Here is a 20,237-nt window from a genome sequence, read left to right as displayed (position 1 = left end):
TGACCAACAAACTCAAGCCATGTAATTTACATCTTTGTGGGATGAGTGGGAAGAATTAACATTTAACATAACTAAGAAACCTCGACTTGCAATCTGCACTTAATTACAAGAGCTTAAGAGCCATTCTATATATTATACAGGGCAGTCTAGCCCAACCTGGTGCCCTCCAGATGCTTTGGACTATAACTCCTGTCTGCTAATCCAAACCATCTGGAGAATACCAGGTTTGGGAAGACTGGCACATAGGCAAACCTGAAACTACCACTAATATTACCCTAAAGTAGTGGTTCTTAACCTGGGGTGCACCCCCGCAGGGGTGCGAGATACTTTTTCTAGGGGTGCGAGGTGGTAACTATACAACCAACGATTTTGGAAAACTCATTTATCTTAGCTAAGTTAGGCTAAAACACACATTAAAATAAAATAAAATTAAAAATGAATGGTATTTTTTCAGGGGGTACGAGAGCATATTTTGGAAATCCAAGAGGTGCTGGCAGTGGAAAAGGTTAAGAACCACTGCCCTAAAGGGAACTGCAACCAACCATCTCCCAGCTAAGTGTATCTTACAACACATGCGCTCCCAGTTTGCAGCATGTAAACTGGCTGTCCTACTGAAAGCAGTGAGACTTAATATGTACAAAATTGTGTCCCAACTAATTTTGGGGTGGAGAGGAGGATAAATCCATTTAAGTCAAACTGTGTGCAGAGTATGTCAAGTCATGCCTGGCTTTATGTTGTTGACTTAAGAACACACAATCATATTGGGCCATGCACCACAAAAGAGGTGTACAGCCATGTTGTCATCAACATTTTATCAAGAGGTAACAATGTTAAGTGTTCCCAACAGATGCAGTCCAAGAACGACACCGGTATGGAAGATCTCATTTTACATCCATTTATTTTATCCCATGGCCATTTAAAGCATAATAGTCAATACATTTCTAACACTACAGAGAAATACCAGGGTGACCAGAGTATATATACAAGCCAAAAATAAAAAATAAAAAGATGTGGACAGCTGAATAAGAGTATGTATTCAGTATGGAATCCATTGAACTTCATTCAGCTCAGGCTTTGTTCTTTAGGGAACAAGGTGCTAATGTGCCACTCTCTCATAAAGTAAGTATAATTGCTTCCAAAGCAAGTTACTGCTGAAAACATAGATGGAAGCAAGTTAAGTGTAACACTAAATTTCACCTATAAACCTAGGAGCAACACTTCCTTGAATCAATTTCCACCCTTCAATACCATTACTACTCTATTTTTTTTTTTTACAAAAGCCTACTGTTTTAAGGCATATTGCCCTGAGCAATATGGTGGAAATTAGCCCAAAAGCCTAAACAGTTAAAAGGCAAGCACCAAGTGACCCTTTTGTAGACAAACACAGCAATCTTTTTGTCTGTTAGCTCACCTATTAAGCTGGGAGTAACATACAAAAAGTTTTGCTTATCAATTTGGTAGAACAAGAACTTGTTACGTTAGGCCAAACTTCCAAGGCTGGTTGCTTAAAGTCAGGCACTGAAGTAGATGTTGAAATGGTGAAGAACTCGCATGTAAGATTGGACCTTTGCTGTCTTAACACCTGAATTCAGGCATCCCTGTTTGAAAACATAGGCTGAAGCCTAAGACATCCCAAACAACCACAGCCAAAGTGTCAAGTCAACTCAAGCTAAGAGATAATAATCTAATGTACCATAAGGTGGTCCTCAAGGCTCTGACTATGAACATACCTATTCTAGCTAAAATCAACTTGTGCAACTTCTTGTGAACACATTAATCCTCTTTTTCCCCAGACCTGATAGATTAGCCAATCAAGTGTCCAAAGTGGCACAGGTTGTTTAAAATCCAATGAACATCCGTATTTAGAAGGCCTTAAAGCTCTTCACTCTACAGAGACAACTTTTAAGTAGGGCCAGAAGACCTTACAATATGTAATTTAGAAATAAAGAGTAATGTTAAGTGGCAGAAGTGCCTTCTTTTATACAAATTTAGACAATACAGGCAATCTACTAAGCTATCAAGAGTATCCAGAAAAAGAAACACAGCCAAATTCTACATTTTATTCACATTTATTTTTCGCTTTTAGTGTGCTCACAGAAAATTAGAACACCTTAAGCAGGAATTTAATAGCAATTTTGTAAGCAAAGTTACATTCCATCTCTAAGTCAAATTGGTCAAAGCTTCTCCAGTATTTACAAAAACATGATAGACAAGATGCTACACAAAAAACCATTGCATCTGAAATTGGTTTTTCTTCTTTATTCTCAAAGACAACTGGAAAAAGAAAGTATTGTCTGCTGTCATCAAAAACATACCACAGTATAAACAGTAACCATTCTACTTATCACAGCTTGGTTGAGTTTAAAATTTTGTGTGGTTTTTTTTTTAAAAGGTCCAAGATTACTGCAATTTTACAAAAAAATGGGCAGGGTGGAAAAAGTTGCAAACTTAATGTGCTTCTGGATATCAAGATTTGTTTTTATACAATAGTCACAGTTAAAAACACCCTGCTGGTAATACATAATTACACTTTATTAAGGTCATAAACCAGCAATAAACAATAAAGCCTATACAACTTGTATTTCTACTTAATCACTGACTGGTACAGCTAACATGAGATAAGTGAAAGTTCCTATGGTTTAAATGAATTTCCTAAGACTATGATTTTTTTTTTTAATCTGAGTATTGGAATTTTTCTTCTTCCTTCTTAGTCAAGACTTGTAGTGTTGTAAACCTTATAGAACATCTGCCTCACAAAATACATTGTAATAACTTTCTTTTTAAAAAAAGACTAACCCCTTATTTCTTGTGGCACATTTTCTTGGCAAATTATCTGCACCACTAATTCCCCATTGTGACCCCTATCACTTCATTTGCTATCCCTTATTGACCCATCCATTTCCTTCATATATGGGCATGTCCATAGACTGACAAAGAAAAAAAGTTTACATTTTTAATAAAAGATGCAAAGTATGCAAAAACATTAATACTGATGCAAAAAAAAAAAAAGGAACGAGGCAGAGGGAGACATTTAATCTCCTCTCTACCAGTTGGAATGGTGGTAACAGAATGATCTGAGATGGGATCTGTGGGTAAAGACCAAAAAAAGAGAAAGACATCTTTTAAATCAATCCCTGGTTGTAGACAAGTTCTCCAAAACCAGTACCTGGCACCACTCCAAACAAACAAACAGGGGGGAGGAAGAAAAGTTCAATCATCTCAAAATTGCCAAATTTCTTTTTTTACTCTGCCGACTCAGCTGGTGGAGCTTCTGGACTAGACTCAGATGGAGCTTCCTGTGCAGGAGCTGCTGCTGCTGCTGGCTCCTCTGCTTTGGGTGCCTCTTGTTCAGTGGAGGTGGCTTCAGTGGTAGCACTAGGGGCAGGGGCACCTGGCGCCTCCTCCTGTTTCTCCTCCGGCTTCTGCTCTTCAGCAGGCTTAGCCTCTCCCCCAGTAGGCTTCTCTGGTGCAGTCTCTTCCGATTTGGCCTCCTGTGAGTCTCCAGTCTCCTCCTTTGTTTCCCCTGTGCTGCCAGGGGCGGACGGAGCAGAAGGAGACACCTCCTGGGCAGCAGCTTTGCTTTCCTCCTCAGTGCTCGCCGGCTCCAGGGCAGCAGCTGCTTCGTCCTTCCCTCCTTCGCCAGAAGCGCCTGCCCCTTCATTTTCAGCTCCTTCCCCAGACTCTTTTTTGTTCTTTTTAAAGGAGAAGCCACTTAGCTTAAAGGACTTTTTGAAGGAAAAGCGCTTCTTCTTTTTTTTCGGGGTCTCATTGCTGGAAGAAGGGGTGGCTCCTTCCTCTGCCTTAGAGGAGGACTCCCCTTCGACGGGAGAGGCTGGTTCTGTGCTCTCAGCTTCAGCAGCCTCCTTCTCAGAGGCAGGCTCCGAAGGGGTCTGCTCTTCCTTCACCGACTCTTCGGCCGGGGCAGTGCCGTTCGCCTGGACCTCTTCCTTGCCCGCCTCAGCAGCTGCTGGCGAGGCATCGCCGTTCACCTTCACGTGACCATTCTCCTGAAAGAAATTAACTCAGTGTTATTGGAGGGGAAACACACATCTGGAAATTTCTCTCATGTCAAGTGGAGGTTGTCAGGAGACCATACCCTGTTTGTTTTAGGTTCCCTTTCTTTTTTCCAAAGACAGATAGAGAGACCTCAACACTGGAATTCTTATGCCCAGCAGTGTCATTCAGGTACTTTCAGTGAACTATGGCCAAAGGGTTATGAAATTTCAGAGGAACTGAGCCATGCCCAAGTCAATTCCTTAGTATTAGGCTCGGTAGGCCGCCCACAGCAGCACGTTGCCAAAGACTTTCCCGCTGCTTTTCTCGAGGAAAGCGTATGACGCATTGCCAAGCCTCTGGCAAGGGGAGGATACGCCATTCAGACCCAAGCCACTCCCCACGTCTTTTTAACTCTGGCTAGTCTCTTAAGAGCTACCCCCACCCATTTGGGCAGGGCGGGAAGCCAGCAACGTCGTTGTCTCGAAACACGCCGCATGGCAGATATCCACGCTTCCGCCTTCTCCGATTCATTTAAACCCCCTCATCTCTCTCCACACCCAGGGAGCTCCGAGAACGAAGGCTAACACAGCAGCGCGTCTCCGCCGGTAGAGGGCGCTGTGGCTCCATTTTGCAAAATAAAAGTAAATCACGAAGCGGGGCGGGTCAACGCTGTGGGAGGAGACAAGAGCTGGCGAAGCAGTAAGAAGTGTCGCTCGCGACTTGGCTGGATTCAGCCCTGCTGGGCGAACAAAGCTCCGTGTCGTTTTTCTCAGCCTCTCTTCCTTGTCCCACCTCCCGCGGCCCAAACACAAAAAGCAAACCACCATCTCCTTCCCGCCGTAGTTAAGGAGCGGCATCTCCACTCACCATCGCATTCATTACATTTTTTTAAAACGCGCCTCAAGCCGGTATGCCTGGAAAGACAAACCAACGAAGGCACCAACAAGAACAGCTGCAGTTAAGAGGCGTGGTGCAGCCCAGTGCTCCAAGCGCCGTCGCCAAGCCTGGACTGGCTTGAGGGCACGAGCGGGCAGCGCCGGAACGCGCAGAGAACGAACCGCCGCCACATGTATGCCGCGCGGGTTACAGCCTAGCAAAACGACAAGACTACCCCACGTTCACCCCTATGCTCTCCGCACGCTCGGGCATCCTGAGGAACAGCCGCAAAACACATACACATACACACACTGCCTCTCCGAAATCTCACACTAATCTCCACAAATTCCAGAAGAATAGCCTTGCTAGCTGTGTGACAATAAAATAAAACGCTGAGGAAGTCTCGCAATGTCTTCTACGATAACCAGATTTATTGTGCCATAAGCTTTAGGCTATAAACAGATCGAAGGACCTAACAAGCAAGATGGAGAAGACGGTCCATAACCCCTTCCTCAACGTACACGGCAAACTCTCCAGCCCCCCCCCCGCAAGTAACCGCTGTCGCTTATCACTGCCAAGCTCCACTATGCCCCCTTCACGCGCCAAAGAACAGAAAGGGGGGGGGGAGAGAGAGGAGAATGGAGGCTGTTACAGTATAGGAAGCCATCGCAGCGCATACAATCAATCCCAACCATCCTTCTCAAGAGCTCGCATACAGCAAAAGGTCTTCAAAGATGCCGCCAGTTTAAGCACCAAACTATACTGCCGGGCGAAACAGCTAGCCGAAGAAAATCACATCTCACTGAAGACAAGCATCTTGCATTTTTCCTCTCCACCATACTCCGCCTAAAAATTGGGTCCAAAGAAAAAGCCCCTCTCAAACACACAGTCGTGCGAAAAAACCACTCCTTTCCATATTTTTTTTTGGGGGGGGGGAAAGAGGTGATGATCGGATTTTAAAAACCAGGCATGCCCGCGCAGAGAAAAGGTGGAAACAGACTAAAACACCATATACACCATTTCGAAAATGCGATAATATTCCATTATTCTTTCCCCTCTTACCTGTCCATTCGCCTTCGAAGGAGATGCGGCTACTGCTTCTCCCGGTTTCTCAGCAGCAGCTTCGCCTTTTGCAGCGTTCTTGGAGAACTGGGCACCCATGCTGGTTTTATTCAACAAAGAAGCTCAACAGATCCAAAAGAAGGGGGAAAACAAAGAGCGGTGGATTCGTATAAAAGCTGGGAGACCAGCAGCCCGAAGAGTAGCGACACAAACACACACCAGAGGGGGAGGAGGAGAAGGAGGAGGTGGTGGCGGCGGTGGCGGTGGGGGGGAAGAGAGAAGACAACCGATTATTTTAAAATTTATACACTCCTGGGGGTTTTAAATAAAAAAAAAGCTGGAAAGGTCAAAAAAGCTGCAGCACAGAAGAAAGGGGGGAAGCAAGAAAAAAGTCGAGCAAAAATATTAGAAACCCAAGGTTAGTATAAAAAAAGAAGTAATAAAAAATCCCAGATTTGTAGCCGTACTGTAGACAAGGGGAAAATGGAGAAATCTCCCTGGTCGCTAATAAGATGCGGAGTCCAACGCCCAAGTGCACAGATGAATGGGCTTCCCGAGCGCTGACGGCAGCCCCCGCCCGCTGTCGACCAATCACCGCTCCGCCAGACAAAAGAGGGGGCGGGGCCTCCAATTGGAGCGAACAATGGAGCTGCGATTGCAAATAATTTGAAATCGGCCTTGGACTGATAATTAATACTCCGAAGAATATAAATAAATTAATGAGATTAAAGCATGCACCCTGATTTCTCCTTAAAAAGGAAAAAAACCGAACCCTACGCGGTGGAGTTTATTCCCCTTTCCTTTTGGTGGCGGACGAACACTCTTCTTAAAAGAGGGGGGGAGAGAAAGTATCCCTCTTGACTTGCAGTGGTGGTAGCCTCTGTTTGGTGTCTGTCTCCCCGTGTGACCCCCCCCCTGTTAAGTTAGAGACAATGGTTTGACTTGTGTGTGTTTGTGATTTCATCTTCTCGCCCCCTTCCACTTCTTCCTCTCCTCCCCCTTCAGCTCTTACAGAGAAAGAAGGGGGGACGGAGAGAATCAACAGATAGGGAGGTTTGAGTTTTTGCTTTAATTGGTTGCAATTGTTCAATCGTCCCAATTTGGAAAGTATTTAAACCACGCAGATCGCGTTTCGCCACACGAGATCACGAGTTGAAAATTATTAGGTCTGTAGGCCAGATGTGAAAAATGCTTATAGCAGCTGCTGCCGCGGCGGCGGCGGCTGTGAAAGAAACATTCCCTTCCCCCATCGATATTGGTTTGAAATAAAATATTTTGCGAGGAGCCTACGGGTCTAATTAAATCTCGCTGCCTGATTAGCTTTGATTTGTATCTTAAAATTAAAAAAGCTGCTGAGACTGCAAAGCCTTAAAAAATGAAGTTGATGACGCCAATACCATCAGGATATCTGTTTGTGTCTTTTCCAAAAAAAGAGAAAAGCATCCACGTGTACTTGAAAACGCTCCTAGCCACATGGAGCCAATAATCCTAGTTCGTTTTCATGTACTGCACGTCGGAGCCATGATGGTTTGTGTGAAAAATAAAAGGTTCTGAATTTCGACAGGAGTGGGGGAGGGGCTTTCTATTGTAAACAACGTGCAGCCCAATCCTATGAAGACTTCCCCTTCTTTTCCACCCTACTGAAATCCGTGAATTTAGACACACCTAGCTCTGGACAGGATTATAGCTCAAGGTAGCTCCATGGTGGGCTGATTCTTCCGTGCCTTCAGTTTAAATGGCTACAGTGGAAAGATAAGAAATGTCCAATAATCTCCCCTCTCGCTGCTTCAAAAGCAAACAAGAGGTAGTTTGAGAGAATTGTATATACATCCCCCCCAAAAAAATGCCGCTGTGCTGGCAATGCGTTTTAAAAGAACGTTTAGAAGACAGCAGCGCTCTAAGGTTTAACAGCCCATCCTTTCTTTTCCCTAAAGACTTCATTGTGTGATGAGTCCAGATTTGTGCATTCGCTGCCGCTCAAGACCCCCCCCTTTGCCAACCCTCTAGTATTTTTAGCACGATGGCACTCAGTCAAATAATATTTCGTTTCTTGTGGGCAAAATACACCACGAGGCATTTGGTTTTTACATCAAGCTTTCCTTCTTCCTTTCCTCCCCCGCTGTATTCCTTCCAATGCAATTCCTTTTTCCACCTTGGACTACGTGAATATGGATCGCATGGTGGAAAACCATTAGTGCCAACCACGACGTCTTTGTTTTAATCATCATTTCTCTCTCTTTTTTGGAAAGGGAAGGGGGACGATGACGACGGTTTAAAGACACGCTGCTTCGGCTCGGTGCATTATTCACTCTCCTAGTTATATTCCCCTAGAGCGACTTTTTTTTGTAGATGTGCATCGTGCCAACAAACAGCTTATCGCCCTTTAGGGAAATCGGGCAGGCAGCCGGCAACACTAGTTGATGGAAACCGACCCTTTTTTGTGCACATATGGCAGTCCCCAACCGAAACGTAATCTGGATAAATCCATTAACATCCAGGTGCTTGTAAAATGCACTTTTGGAGCCTGTTGATTTTCTTCAATGGGAAAACCACCATATTACCTTCCATCTGCATTATTTGGGAGCTGTTGGTTCAAACTGCTGTTTGGAATCCTGTCTGGAAGGAGGCGGCGGCTAGAGGCATCTCTTCCAGCATCTGCATCAAAGGGAGGGCAAACTGAGTTAGTCTGGTCTGGGGACTTCTTTCTTTCTGCCGAGTCTCATTCGAGAGGCTCGGCTCCTTTATTGCTTCTTTGTTGCCCAGCTGCATTGCTTTTGCAGGGTGCCTATTTACACGGTATCGGCTGGTTTCCTAGGCGACGGCCGGGGAAGATTCGAAGGGGGGAGGGAGGCGGTGGATGGGAGGAAACGCGAGGGAGAGTCGCAGAAGAACCAAACAGATGGACCCTAAAGAAAGGGGGGCGCTGGGGGGATAAAGATAGGCTTGCCCTGGGTTGGGAGGAGACTTCGAAAGGAACGGGCTGGAAGAAGCTCCAGAGAATAAAGGAGCAGAAAATCCATCTGATTTCCTTTTCTGATCCCCTTCAGTCTTTTTCTTAAAACAATTCCACAGGGGCAGCCCTATTAGCTCATTGCAGCAAAAAATCAACAGCAAAGTGTCTTCTGGCACCTTACTGTTGCATAAGCTTCAATGGGCTATAAGATGCGTCTGATGAAATGGACTCTCGTTCATTAAAGCTTGTGCTAGGGATGGGGAACTGGCTGGCTGTGGTCCTCTAGATGTTGCTGATCTCCAGAGCCCCTCCTCCTTTGGCCAATGGTCAAGGATCATGGGAGTTGGAGTCCAACAGCAACTGGAGGGCCAGAGGATCCCCATCCCTGCCATAATAAAGTGGTTAGGCTTTCAGGTGCCACAAGACTCTTTGATGTTCTTTCTTGGATGACCCTCAAAACACTGCAAGGGGGGGGGAGTAGGCAGCAGGCCACTTCTGTCATAATAGGAAGAGGAGGAGACAAAAAGCAATAATTTCAAAGCCCAGGAGCAAAGCCAATATATGAAAGGGAAAAGGTGCAAAAAGGAAAGCAAAGTGAGACAGGACAACGGGTGGACAAAATCACACACACGATCTTAAATTCAGTCTTAAGAGAATTGGTAGAAGTTGCTTAATTTGGGGATAAATAGTTTCCTTTCACAGATTATTGGGGAAATTGGTGGCTCCTAATTAGGGTTGCCAGGTTCAATCCCTGAGACTGATCCTGTATCTTTAGGAGAAGAGAAAGTCAGCCAAGTGCAGGTTTCTTGCAACCCTGTAATGGGGAAAACCACAAGGTGGAATTCTCCCTTCCCCCTGCACAACTTTTAAAGATACAAAAGACCTCTTGGGGGATGGGCCTGACAACTAAGAGGTCTTCTGTATCATTAAAAGTTGTGCAGGGGGAAGGGAGAATTCCACCTTGTGGTTTTTCCTATTACAGGGTTGCAAGAACACCTGCACTTGGCTGACTTTCTCTTCTCCTGAAGATATAGATCAGTCTCAGGGATTGAACCTGTCAACCCTACTCCTAGTACAGGCAAATGAATTAAGCATTGATCCGATTCTTAGGATTGGCTCATAATCATACTGCCATATGTGTGAATGGCTAGCAGTTTCTTTCCTGGCTGATCAATGTTTCTTAGTACTTCTTCCAAACTATTCAGTGTGATTCCACAAACAGCCATGGGTTGAACAGGCTGTCCTAAATCAGTTTGTGCTGATGATGAACTGATAGGCTCAGACAACCACTTCTCTGTAGGCACACTGGGCAACCCAGCTAAGGATTCTGCAGCATTGAGGTTCCCAGTAATTTAAGTTAAACTTTGTATTGACTAAGTCATTACAGCATGCCAAACATCTCTGACAACTTCCATGTAGGGGTGGTAACATTTTAACCTGTCTTAAGCCATGCTAAATGTAACTTTTGATTTCTATGGATTTCACTATTTTATCCCACCATTCTCTGTATCCACGTGAATAAAAATAAAACTTAATGTGACAACATATAATTAACATGCTAGCTAATTACATTGTATCAAGTCTCACTGAACAAAATGGAACTTACTTCTTAGTAAATATAGATTGGATTGCACATCACAAAACAATAGCTATTCTTATGTTGTAATAAGTCCCATTGAACTCAACAGGTCTTATGTCCAAGTAGTCATTTGTAAGTTTGCACTATAAGTGCATGTTCTACATTTTTAAAGGCTGTGATATCATAAGACCAGTGAAGTGAAACAACGGAGGCAAATGAAAGAGGAAGATGCATTTATACATTCATTTGAATTCACACTACAAATCTCAAATAAATGTGCTATAAGCATCAGGCATCCATGTACCATCCCTTTCTTCCCCAAAGGATTTCACAGTGCTTAATTAATTGAGATATAAATGTAAGCTATATACACAGGGAACACTTATGATTCCCAGCAGCAACTATGCACAATTTGGAAAATTTACGCCCTGATCTTGAATATAAAGTTGAAGTAAGTACCATTGATTTTGGAACTTACTTCTGCATACTTTATTCACCATAGCTGTATCCTACCTTTTCTTTAAGAAGCTCAAAGAAGTTTAGTGTGCTTTTACTCACCCTGCAAACCTAAGGCTGGAAGAAAGAATGAATTCTGCAACTCAGTAAGCTTCACTGCTGCACAGTGGGGTTCCCTACAGCACTCTAATCACTATGCCATACTAACATAGATAAATAATTGAAGCCACCTTCTGTCTGGACAGATCATTAGTCCAATCTAGCTCAGTATTGTCTTCACTAACAGACAGTAGTTCTCCAGGGTTTCAGACAGAAGTCTTTCCCAGTCCTACCTGGAAATGCTATGGATTTAGTCAGAGTCCTTTTGCATCAAAGTAGATGCAGTACTATTCACCCTTCCTCTAAGCCCCCCCCCCCGGTTCTTGCAAAATATATTTTCTTGTAGAATATTGCCATCATATTACACTGCTGCTGAAAGCATTACACTGGCTGCCAATTACCTACCAGGCTACGTTCAAGGTGCTAGTACTGTTATACAAATACCAATACTTCTTGGGACCAGATACCAAAAATAGCATGTCATTCTTTATATATCCAATTAATCTTCAGGAGAGGGAATCCTGCAAATACCATCTTATCAGGAGGTCTGCACAATGCTGGAATTGGTGTGATGGCACCTACCCTTTGGAACTCCCTCCTATTGCATATTAGACAGGAAATGTATTCATTGTCTTTTTGGCACCTGTTGAAGATAGGACTTCATTCAACGAGACTTCTAAGTGGAGATTTATATCCCAGGCAGTATCTGTATTGGATATGAAATTGTTTTTACATGTGTTACTGTTTGAACTGTTTTTTAAAGTATGCAATTGTTTTCTATATGTTTTTATTATATTATGAAATTGCTTTGAGACATTTCATGGGGAGTGATTCATAAAGGAAATATTATTATGACGATGGATCAGGATTCTAGGCATCTGCCAACAAAATGCTTGCATCACAACAGCCCCACTAAAATACAATTTCAGTAACTAGATGAAGGACTAAGGAGGAAACATACTTAACTGTAGATGTGAAATGGAAAGGAGAATAATGGGCTTAATCATACACAGGCGTTGTTAACCATATATCACAACACCAGTGTATCTGTATTAGTATTGTCTTGTGGATATAGTGAGTACCTGCCAATTAGAAGAGATGTTTGTTGAACCTTACTGATCTGCTCGATGATGAGGTGGAATAATAATGATGTGGTGGCTGGCCAGTTGGCAGCACACTTGGATGAAACGGATTATTTGGATCCATACCAATCGGGTTTCAGGACTGGACATAGTACTGAAACAGCCTTGGTCGCTCTGGTGGATGATATGAGGAGGGCATTAGACGGGGGAGAATCCACCTTTCTTGTCCTCCTGGATCTCTCGGCGGCTTTTGATACCGTCGATCACGGTATCTTGTTGGATCGCCTGGAAGGATTGGGAATAGGAGGCACTGTTTTGCAGTGGTTCCGTTCCTTTCTCTCTGACAGGCATCAACAGGTAGCATTGGGAGATGAGGTTTCAGCCCCTTGGCCCCTCACATGCGGAGTGCCACAGGGTTCTATCCTCTCTCCCATGCTATTTAACATCTATGTAAAGCCGCTGGGAGCTATCATCAGGAGTTTTGGGCTGCGATGTCATCAATATGCAGATGACACGCAGCTCTATCTCTCCTTTAAATCTTCACCAGAGATGGCTGAGGAGACCTTGTCCAAGTGCCTGGAATCCGTGAGTGGATGGATGGGAAGGAACAGACTGAAGCTCAATCCTGATAAGACCGAGGTGCTACTTGTGGGTGACAGGGGGAGGTTGGGTGCTGTTGACCTACAGTTTAATGGGGTGAGTTTACCCCTGAAAGATCAGGTCCTCAGCCTTGGGGTGGTTCTTGATTCCAAGCTGTCCATGGAGGCTCAGATTTCGGCAGTGAGCCGGGCAGCTTGGTACCAATTACATCTCATACGGAGGCTGCAACCCTACCTCCCTATTCATCAGCTCCCACTGGTGGTACACGCCCTGGTCACCTCTCGATTATACTACTGCAATGCGCTCTACGTGGGGTTACCCTTGAAAACGGTCCGGAAACTACAACTGGTGCAGAATGCGGCGGCTCGGTTGCTTACAAACAGCCGCCGCCGTGATCACATCACACCAGTATTATTTCACCTACATTGGCTGCCAGTTGTTTTCCGGGCCCAATTCAAGGTGTTGGTATTAACCTTTAAATCCCTATACGGTCTCGGCCCAGTTTATCTGAAGGAGCGCCTCCAGTACCACAAATTAAGCCGCCCAACCAGATCAGCCACACAGGGCCTTCTCTCAGTCCCACCAACGAAAACAGCTAGGTTGGTAGGGACTAGAGAGAGGGCATTTTCAGTGGCGGCCCCCACTCTCTGGAACTCCCTCCCATTCGATCTTCGCCATGCCCCTTCCCTGGATATATTTCGCCGGGCATTAAAAACTTGGCTTTTTGGACAGGCCTTCAGGAATTCCGGGGAGGGCTAACTTTTTTGGGATATTTTATTATCTATTGATCACCCTAACTGATTTCATGCTGCTGTGATTAATGATTGTACTGATTTTATTGTATTTTATCTGTATTGTATTGTAATTTACTGAATTTTAGTTTGTACGTCGCCTAGAGTGGCTTCGGCCAGATAGGCGACACAAAAATTAAATTTATTATTATTATTATAATCAATCTTGGATCAATTATATTTACCAAATAGGGTTGCCAGGTTCAGGGCCTGAGACTGATCCTGTAACTTTAGGAGAAGAGAAAGTCAGCCAAGTGCAGGTGTTCTTACAACCCTGTAATGGGAAAAACCACAAGATGGAATTCTCCCTTCCCCCTGCACAACTTTTAAAGATACAGAAGACCGTTTGGTTGCCAGGCCAAGCCTCCAAGAGGTCTTTTGTATACAGACAGGCCCTGAGCCTGGCAACCCTACCCCACATAGAGCACACTGCAATAATTGGGTCTTGAGGCTATCAATGCATGAATCACTGTGGCCAGGCTGTCCCCATCCAAGAACAGCCATAGTCAGGGTCCTAGCCATAGCCAGTAAAAGACACACCTAGCCACTAAGGCTACCTTCCAGTGACAAAAATGGATCCAGGATAGGGTTGCCAGGTTCAATCCCTGGGACTGATCCTGTATCTTTAGGAGAAAAGAAAGTCAGCCAAGTGCAGGTGTTCTTGCAAACCCTGTAATGGGAAAAACCACAAGGTGGAATTCTCCCTCCTCCCTGCACAACTTTTAAAGATACAAAAGACCTCTTGGAGGCTGGGCCTGGCTACCAAGAGGCCTTCTATATCTTTAAAAGTTGTTGTGGAGGGGGAAGGGAGAATTTCACCTTGTGGTTTTTCCTATTACAGGGTTGCCAGAACACCTGCACTTGGCTGACTTTCTCATCTCCTAAAGATACAGGATCAGTCTCAGGGATTGAACCTGGCAACCCTAATCCAGGAGCATCTCCAAACTATGAACCTGTTTTTTCAGAGGGACTGCAATTCCTCCAGAACAGGCAACTAGTCACTCTCCTGAACACAGGAAAGATGATGACCCACCCCCACCTCTAGTATCTCTGTCTCCTCCATATTACCTTATGATTTGAAATACACATGGAAATTGTAGCTGAAAATGGCTTTAGCTCTGCACGCTAGATGCGTTGTTACCACTACAAGCAATCTTTTAGAGTAGTAGAAGTGAAATTAATATTTTGTCCCACATAATTACTGTATAAGGATTTACTCCCAAGTAAGAATTTATAGAATTGTAAAGACTATTTTAAAGCAACCTGCTTGTTTTACTGTTTACCCCCACCCTGCCTGAAATTATAGGTTCATGGACAAATCTACATGTTAAAAATGACATGCGTATGAAATCTTGGGTCAGTAAAGCTGCAGTTCTTTGAACACTGACCTGGGAATAAACCCAAATGAATAGAGTGAGACTTACTTCTGAGTAAAGATGTGCAGGACTGAGCTGTAAATTATGCTTTAAAACCCCATACGTCTTCATCAACCATTATTTAAAACTTGTCCTGCACTTTATATATGACTGTAGTTTATGATGTTAGTCTGTTTGGCAGACAAGATGGCGCGTAGTGCATAGCATATCCTGTAAATGACTGCAGACCTCTTCAGGCATTTGGCCTCAATATGAGAGGACAAAAGCATGGAGGGGAGCAGGTGTGTGACATGGGGGGTGGGGCTAATGTGCATGCCCTGGTCCCTGAACACACTTTTACCTGCACATATCAGGCTGAATGATCCTGCTTGTCCTTGGCCCAATCACTATTTCCTAGTCTTTACTTCACAGGGTTGTTGTAAGGACAAAATGGCAGTGGCAGCAGCAGGGGGAATCCTACGCATGCCACTAGGAGGTCTTTGAAGAAGACAGGATGTAAAATGTGGCAATTGCTTAGCGCTACCAATAAATTTGGCTTCAAAGCATTTATTTCATATTTTTGTTATCTTACCTGTGAAATAGTTACCTAAGATAAGTAAGGATAGTCACCTACAGCTTTGCTCATTCTCCAAATGGTACAGAAGTAAGGACCTTATTAACCATAATGCCGAGTTGTGTGGGGTTTTCCTGACATTTACAAAATGATTGATCAATTTAGTTTATGTATATATGCCACACTCCTATAGCAAGCTGTGCTGAAAGCAGCTTACAACAAACATTCAAAATACAAAGCACAAAACACAATAAATTCAAATAGAACAAAAACCAACAAACAAAATAAATGCAGTATTACAAAACAAATAACCTAGATTTAAATACAGAAGGACAAAGCAAAAAAAAAAGAAAGCTGACAGACAATAGAGCTCCAGGTGTTCCTCTTGCTGCACTCCAAGGAACCTCAGCAGCTCAGAGGGGAAGAGGTCCTCTCACCAGGCCAGATGGCTTACAGCTGACTCCCTCTTGTCTCCTTCAGAGGAGCCCAACAGCAGCAAAAAGATAAATGCTGAGGAGGGCAATGATGGTACATCCTTTCCCCCAGCTCCTGGAAGTTCCAGCTGGTGGTGCAGGTCTTATTGCAGCTGCAGAGGCCACAGTCTACAGGTGTTTGTTAAGAGTACAGCTTCTAAATCTTTCTTCTCCAGCAACATTCTACTTAAGATCCCACCCTCAGTTGTTTTCACCAGCTGGAGATACAGATACCCATTGTCCTTTACCCCATGCCTGGAAACAGCTAAGGTCAACTTTTAGTGGAAAAACCATCTGAGTGTAAATTTACAAAGCCCTTCTCGGCTTCTCTTCTGCACCAGATTGCAGCCTCCCTTCCTAGATTTTATAATAGGAAAAATGACATTGGAGTATAATGTTAAATTTGGCTCTCCTCACAGCAGCATGTTGGCTCAGGGTCAGTTTCCTTCAGAAGGCAACTGGTAAAGGATGGAACTGTATAAGGTAGAAACAGTACAAGCCCCATGAATTGAATCGCATACACATTTAAAAGCATTTTAGACTGCTACTGTCAAGCTTCTGTTTCCAGCACTCAAGACAACCAGATATTCCAAATCCAGGCCTACACCTGCCTCTCTTGCATTAGATTTCCATGAAATCCAGGACAATCATTGTTGCTAGCTATCTAAACTAAGTTGTGGGGGTCAGACCAAATTTTTAAAAAGGCAATTTTAGGGAGTTTGCCTACTCAGTATCCCTAGACTGTGGCATCTTACCTTATATGCCACATCTTACCTTGTCACCCTGGGCTCCTGCTGGGAGGAAGGGTGGGATATAAATCAAATAATAATAATAATAAATAATATACAAAACCTGTCTTCATTGGTGCTAAATGGGCACGAGTGATTTCTGTAGGTTCACAGTGTAAATTCATTTCCAAGTTCATTATTAAGCAGGCGATACCAAAATGCCCTCAAACATGCCTTTCTTTGGAAGAAACCTAATAAGCTAGAAACATAAATAAGGAACTGCTGGTATACCTCACTAAGTATTTGGTGAGTGGCATTCATTAGTGGTCCAAAACTGTAAGCTGCAGCCCCTTAAGGTGTTTTGTTGTGTTAATCATTGTTTACTGTTTGATCTCAGCCACTCAGTTGTCTGAGCCGTGTGCCTTCAGAATGAAGATGTTGGAACTGCCTCACAGCAATAGGCTGTAAAAATGGATATTTATAGTACATTTTACATGATATGCTCCCTTTGGAATATAAAACATAAAAGTTGGCAGAATAATTGATCACATGTATAGCACTTTGCAATGCACCAAAGTGCTTTAATATCTTTATCTCTCTTTTTTGCCCACACATAATAGCACAGTAAAATTAAGGTGGGGGGTTTTGTTCTATGCATGGGGAAAGACAGAAACCCACCTGAAGCCACCCATTGAGATTTAAACCCCAAACTCTGAGGCTCAAGTCTGATAACATCATATTGCCAGCTCTACTGCTATGTCTGGCTGATCTACAAGAAGAGGAAGATACATTTGGTAATAGGGTTGCTAGGCTCAGGGCCTGAGAATGATTCTGTATCTTTAAGAAAAGAGAAAATTCAGCCAAGTGCAGCTTTTCTTGCAACATTATAATGGGAAAAACCACAAAATGAAATTCTCCCTGCACAACTTTTAAAGATACAGAAGATCTCTAGGTTGCCAGGGCAAGCCTCCAAGAGATCTTTTGTATACACAATCATTGTCCGGCCCCGAGTCTGGCAACCCTAGCCCTGACAGGTTGGAAGGAATATTCAGCTTTTTGTCTACCCCCATTATAGAGGCAGCTTCAATTGCTGCAAACATACCTAAGAAGAAGCTCCACTAAACACAGAGGCACTTACTTTGAAGTCAGGGATGGGGAACCTTTTTCAGCCCAAGGGCCGCATTCCCTTCTGGCTTACCTTTTGAGGGCCACATGACAGTGGTGGGCAGAAGAAGCAAAAGTAGGTGAGCCAAACCATGTCAGTTTTACCTTTCTACAGTAGGTTAGTTTCTACACACACTCACACACACCTCTCTATATTCCATCCAGGCAGGCAAGAGGCGTTATCAAAGTTAAGGAATATATTCCAACCAAGCGAAAAAGCAGAGTGATGGGTGTGACCTGGAGACAGTTTTGAGGGCCAGATAGGCAGGCCTGGATGGCTGCATTTGGCTGCTGGGCCTGAGCCTCCCCATCCATGTTCTAACACATAGGCTTGCACAGTTAATTTAAAATTGCTTTCCATATTCTTAAGAATTAACCTCTCTGACATTTTAGACCTCTAGGAGAGAAAAGATAGGGTATGAGCTATGCATACAAAAATCTGCCATAGTGAAGGAACTAATACATTCCTTGGGAACAGAAGGCACTCTCTGGCCTATTGGAAATGAGCAGCAGCTGCTCTGCTAACATTGACGTCTCAGGCACTGATCCAATCCAGCTAGTGCCCAGTTAACACACAGCCTAATAGGCTTGTAAAGATTCTTATTCAAACTGTAATCCTGTGCATACTTAGGTGGGAGTAAGCCCACCTCCTCCCCACTTTGAACACATGGGACATGCTTTCGAGTAAGCATGCACAGGATTGTGTTGTAAGCGTCTTGAGTTAAGACTGTCTTTTTTACAGCAACCTCCTAAAAATAAATAAAATCCAAAAACATGTAAGAAAGTTGTTAAGGGGAAAAGGAAAACCTTTTGCTCAAAGTAACTTTGTATAGTATGTGTGTTCTTTTTGTAACTATGTCCCTAGGATAATTTTCCAAAAGTTACTCAAAGGTTCCAGTCTCAACAGTCATCTGAGAACAAACTGAAAAGGCATTCTTTGGTATGCATTGAAAGCCTATCTCTCTATTTAAAAAGAAAAAGACAGAAGCAACACATAAAAACAAGGTTACATTAACGAATGATGGTCCCTGTGTATCTGCCTTCTCTGAAGCCATTATTTCTATTGTCCTCTCTCTTTTGTAGAAACAACATAGCATATGCACAAGAAAGGTGGAGTGTCATTGTTGTCCCAGGGAACCTTCTGCTTTTTTTGGGGGGGGATAAGGTCTTGTTTTGTGTCAGAAATGATTATTTAAGTACTGAGAATCAGTCATTTGGGTAAAAGAAGCAAACTTTAGCAATCAACTTCTACTAACTTACTCCTGTTCTAGATTAGAAATGACTTTTTAACAATCCATCCAGTGTTGTTTTCCTTTCATTATGCTATTTCTTTTTCTCTCCCAGCATTGTGCCCTGTAATTCAAAGCTTTGCTATCTGCCATAGCTGCTGAAGTCTGGGTTCAGCCTTTTACTAATATTTACCAAGCTTTTATTAAGTAAGACCAACATTGTTTGCTAAGTAATGTCTACATTGCTTGTATGTCCTTTATAGGAGGAAGATGACAGTTCAACAAGACCTGGTGATGTGTAATAGGGATTCAACTTATGTCAGCTGGCCCTACAGGCAGATGCCCTTTCTAGGGAGCTACATGGCAGTCATTGCACTTGGTGCTATTCCTATCCAGGTGTTAACAACTGTGTAGGAAAAGGGCATGTATATCACAAAGGGTCATTTTTGTTTCATATACATGCAAAGTGGAAAGCTGGAGCCCATTAGGTGGACTAAGCTCTACTTTTTTTATTAAGCAGAAGAATCTAACCTAGCATGTTATACCTTTCTCTCTAGTACAAGCAAAATATCATAGGGGTTTTTTTTATGCAGCACTTTTGAGATTTCATACAACAGTCAGTTCAAGTGCTAAACAGAAAATGTGCAATCTTACTCCATTTAGGGCCTCTCCAAACTTTTTTTTTTTTGCAGGTGTATTCTGCAGCATGCCATTAATGCAATAATAGTGCATTAGTGGTGGATTCATACTGAACCATCCACACATCTTTCCATTTTATTAGTTGTTCTGCAAAGCTTCCCAATTTTATTGCATGATTGCTGTCTGAAGGGGCACTCTAGAGCTGCATTCAGACATGGGGTTTACTGCATTATTTCCCCCGATTATAATGCTAGTGCTTCTGTCCTGATTTCTAATGTCCCTTTCACACTGCAGTAACTGTTGCATTATGGAGCTGTGGTTTTTTTCATCAATATACCATAATGTTGTACCAGGTTTCATTCACATCAGTGGGCGTGGTGTGACACAACAACAGTGGACATCACTGGACATGTTGCCACCCTCCAACCCTTTATGCACATGTGTGTTTCTGCATGCAGCAATACTGCCCCAAATTTCATGAAATGAATGGCAGTGGTGTGATCCCAAGAAAACTGCAGGAAAAATACCAAACACTTGTGATTTTTGGGGTTTATGGGGTTGCAAATGGATTTTTTCCTTGA

At 43.4% G+C, this 20,237-nt stretch overlaps 1 protein-coding gene and 1 long non-coding RNA gene across 4 annotated transcripts; both read right to left on the bottom strand.

Moving 5' to 3' along the window:
• Window positions 1-1,299: 1,299 nt before the first annotated feature.
• On the bottom strand, window positions 1,300-6,731 carry MARCKS (myristoylated alanine rich protein kinase C substrate). Its single transcript, XM_061623653.1, has 2 exons — window positions 5,935-6,731; window positions 1,300-4,007 (listed from the first exon to the last, which is right to left on the bottom strand). The coding sequence occupies exons 1-2, from the start codon at window positions 6,031-6,033 to the stop codon at window positions 3,243-3,245; spliced, it is 864 nt and encodes a 287-aa protein (XP_061479637.1). The 5' UTR covers window positions 6,034-6,731; the 3' UTR covers window positions 1,300-3,242.
• Window positions 6,732-6,957: 226 nt separating this feature from the next.
• Window positions 6,958-18,240, bottom strand: LOC133383268 (uncharacterized). 3 transcript variants are annotated; one of them, XR_009762227.1, is made up of 3 exons: window positions 17,935-18,240; window positions 11,604-11,727; window positions 6,958-8,589 (listed from the first exon to the last, which is right to left on the bottom strand). It is a non-coding gene; the product is annotated as an uncharacterized LOC133383268 (long non-coding RNA). The 3 variants fall into 3 exon arrangements; XR_009762225.1 differs by lacking the exon at window positions 17,935-18,240 and adding an exon at window positions 15,457-15,532; XR_009762226.1 differs by lacking the exon at window positions 17,935-18,240 and adding an exon at window positions 15,442-15,531.
• Window positions 18,241-20,237: the final 1,997 nt, after the last annotated feature.

This window comes from Rhineura floridana, chromosome 4 (assembly GCF_030035675.1).
Source record: "Rhineura floridana isolate rRhiFlo1 chromosome 4, rRhiFlo1.hap2, whole genome shotgun sequence".
NCBI lineage: Eukaryota > Metazoa > Chordata > Lepidosauria > Squamata > Rhineuridae > Rhineura > Rhineura floridana.
This window is presented reverse-complemented; position numbering and strand designations above follow the sequence as displayed.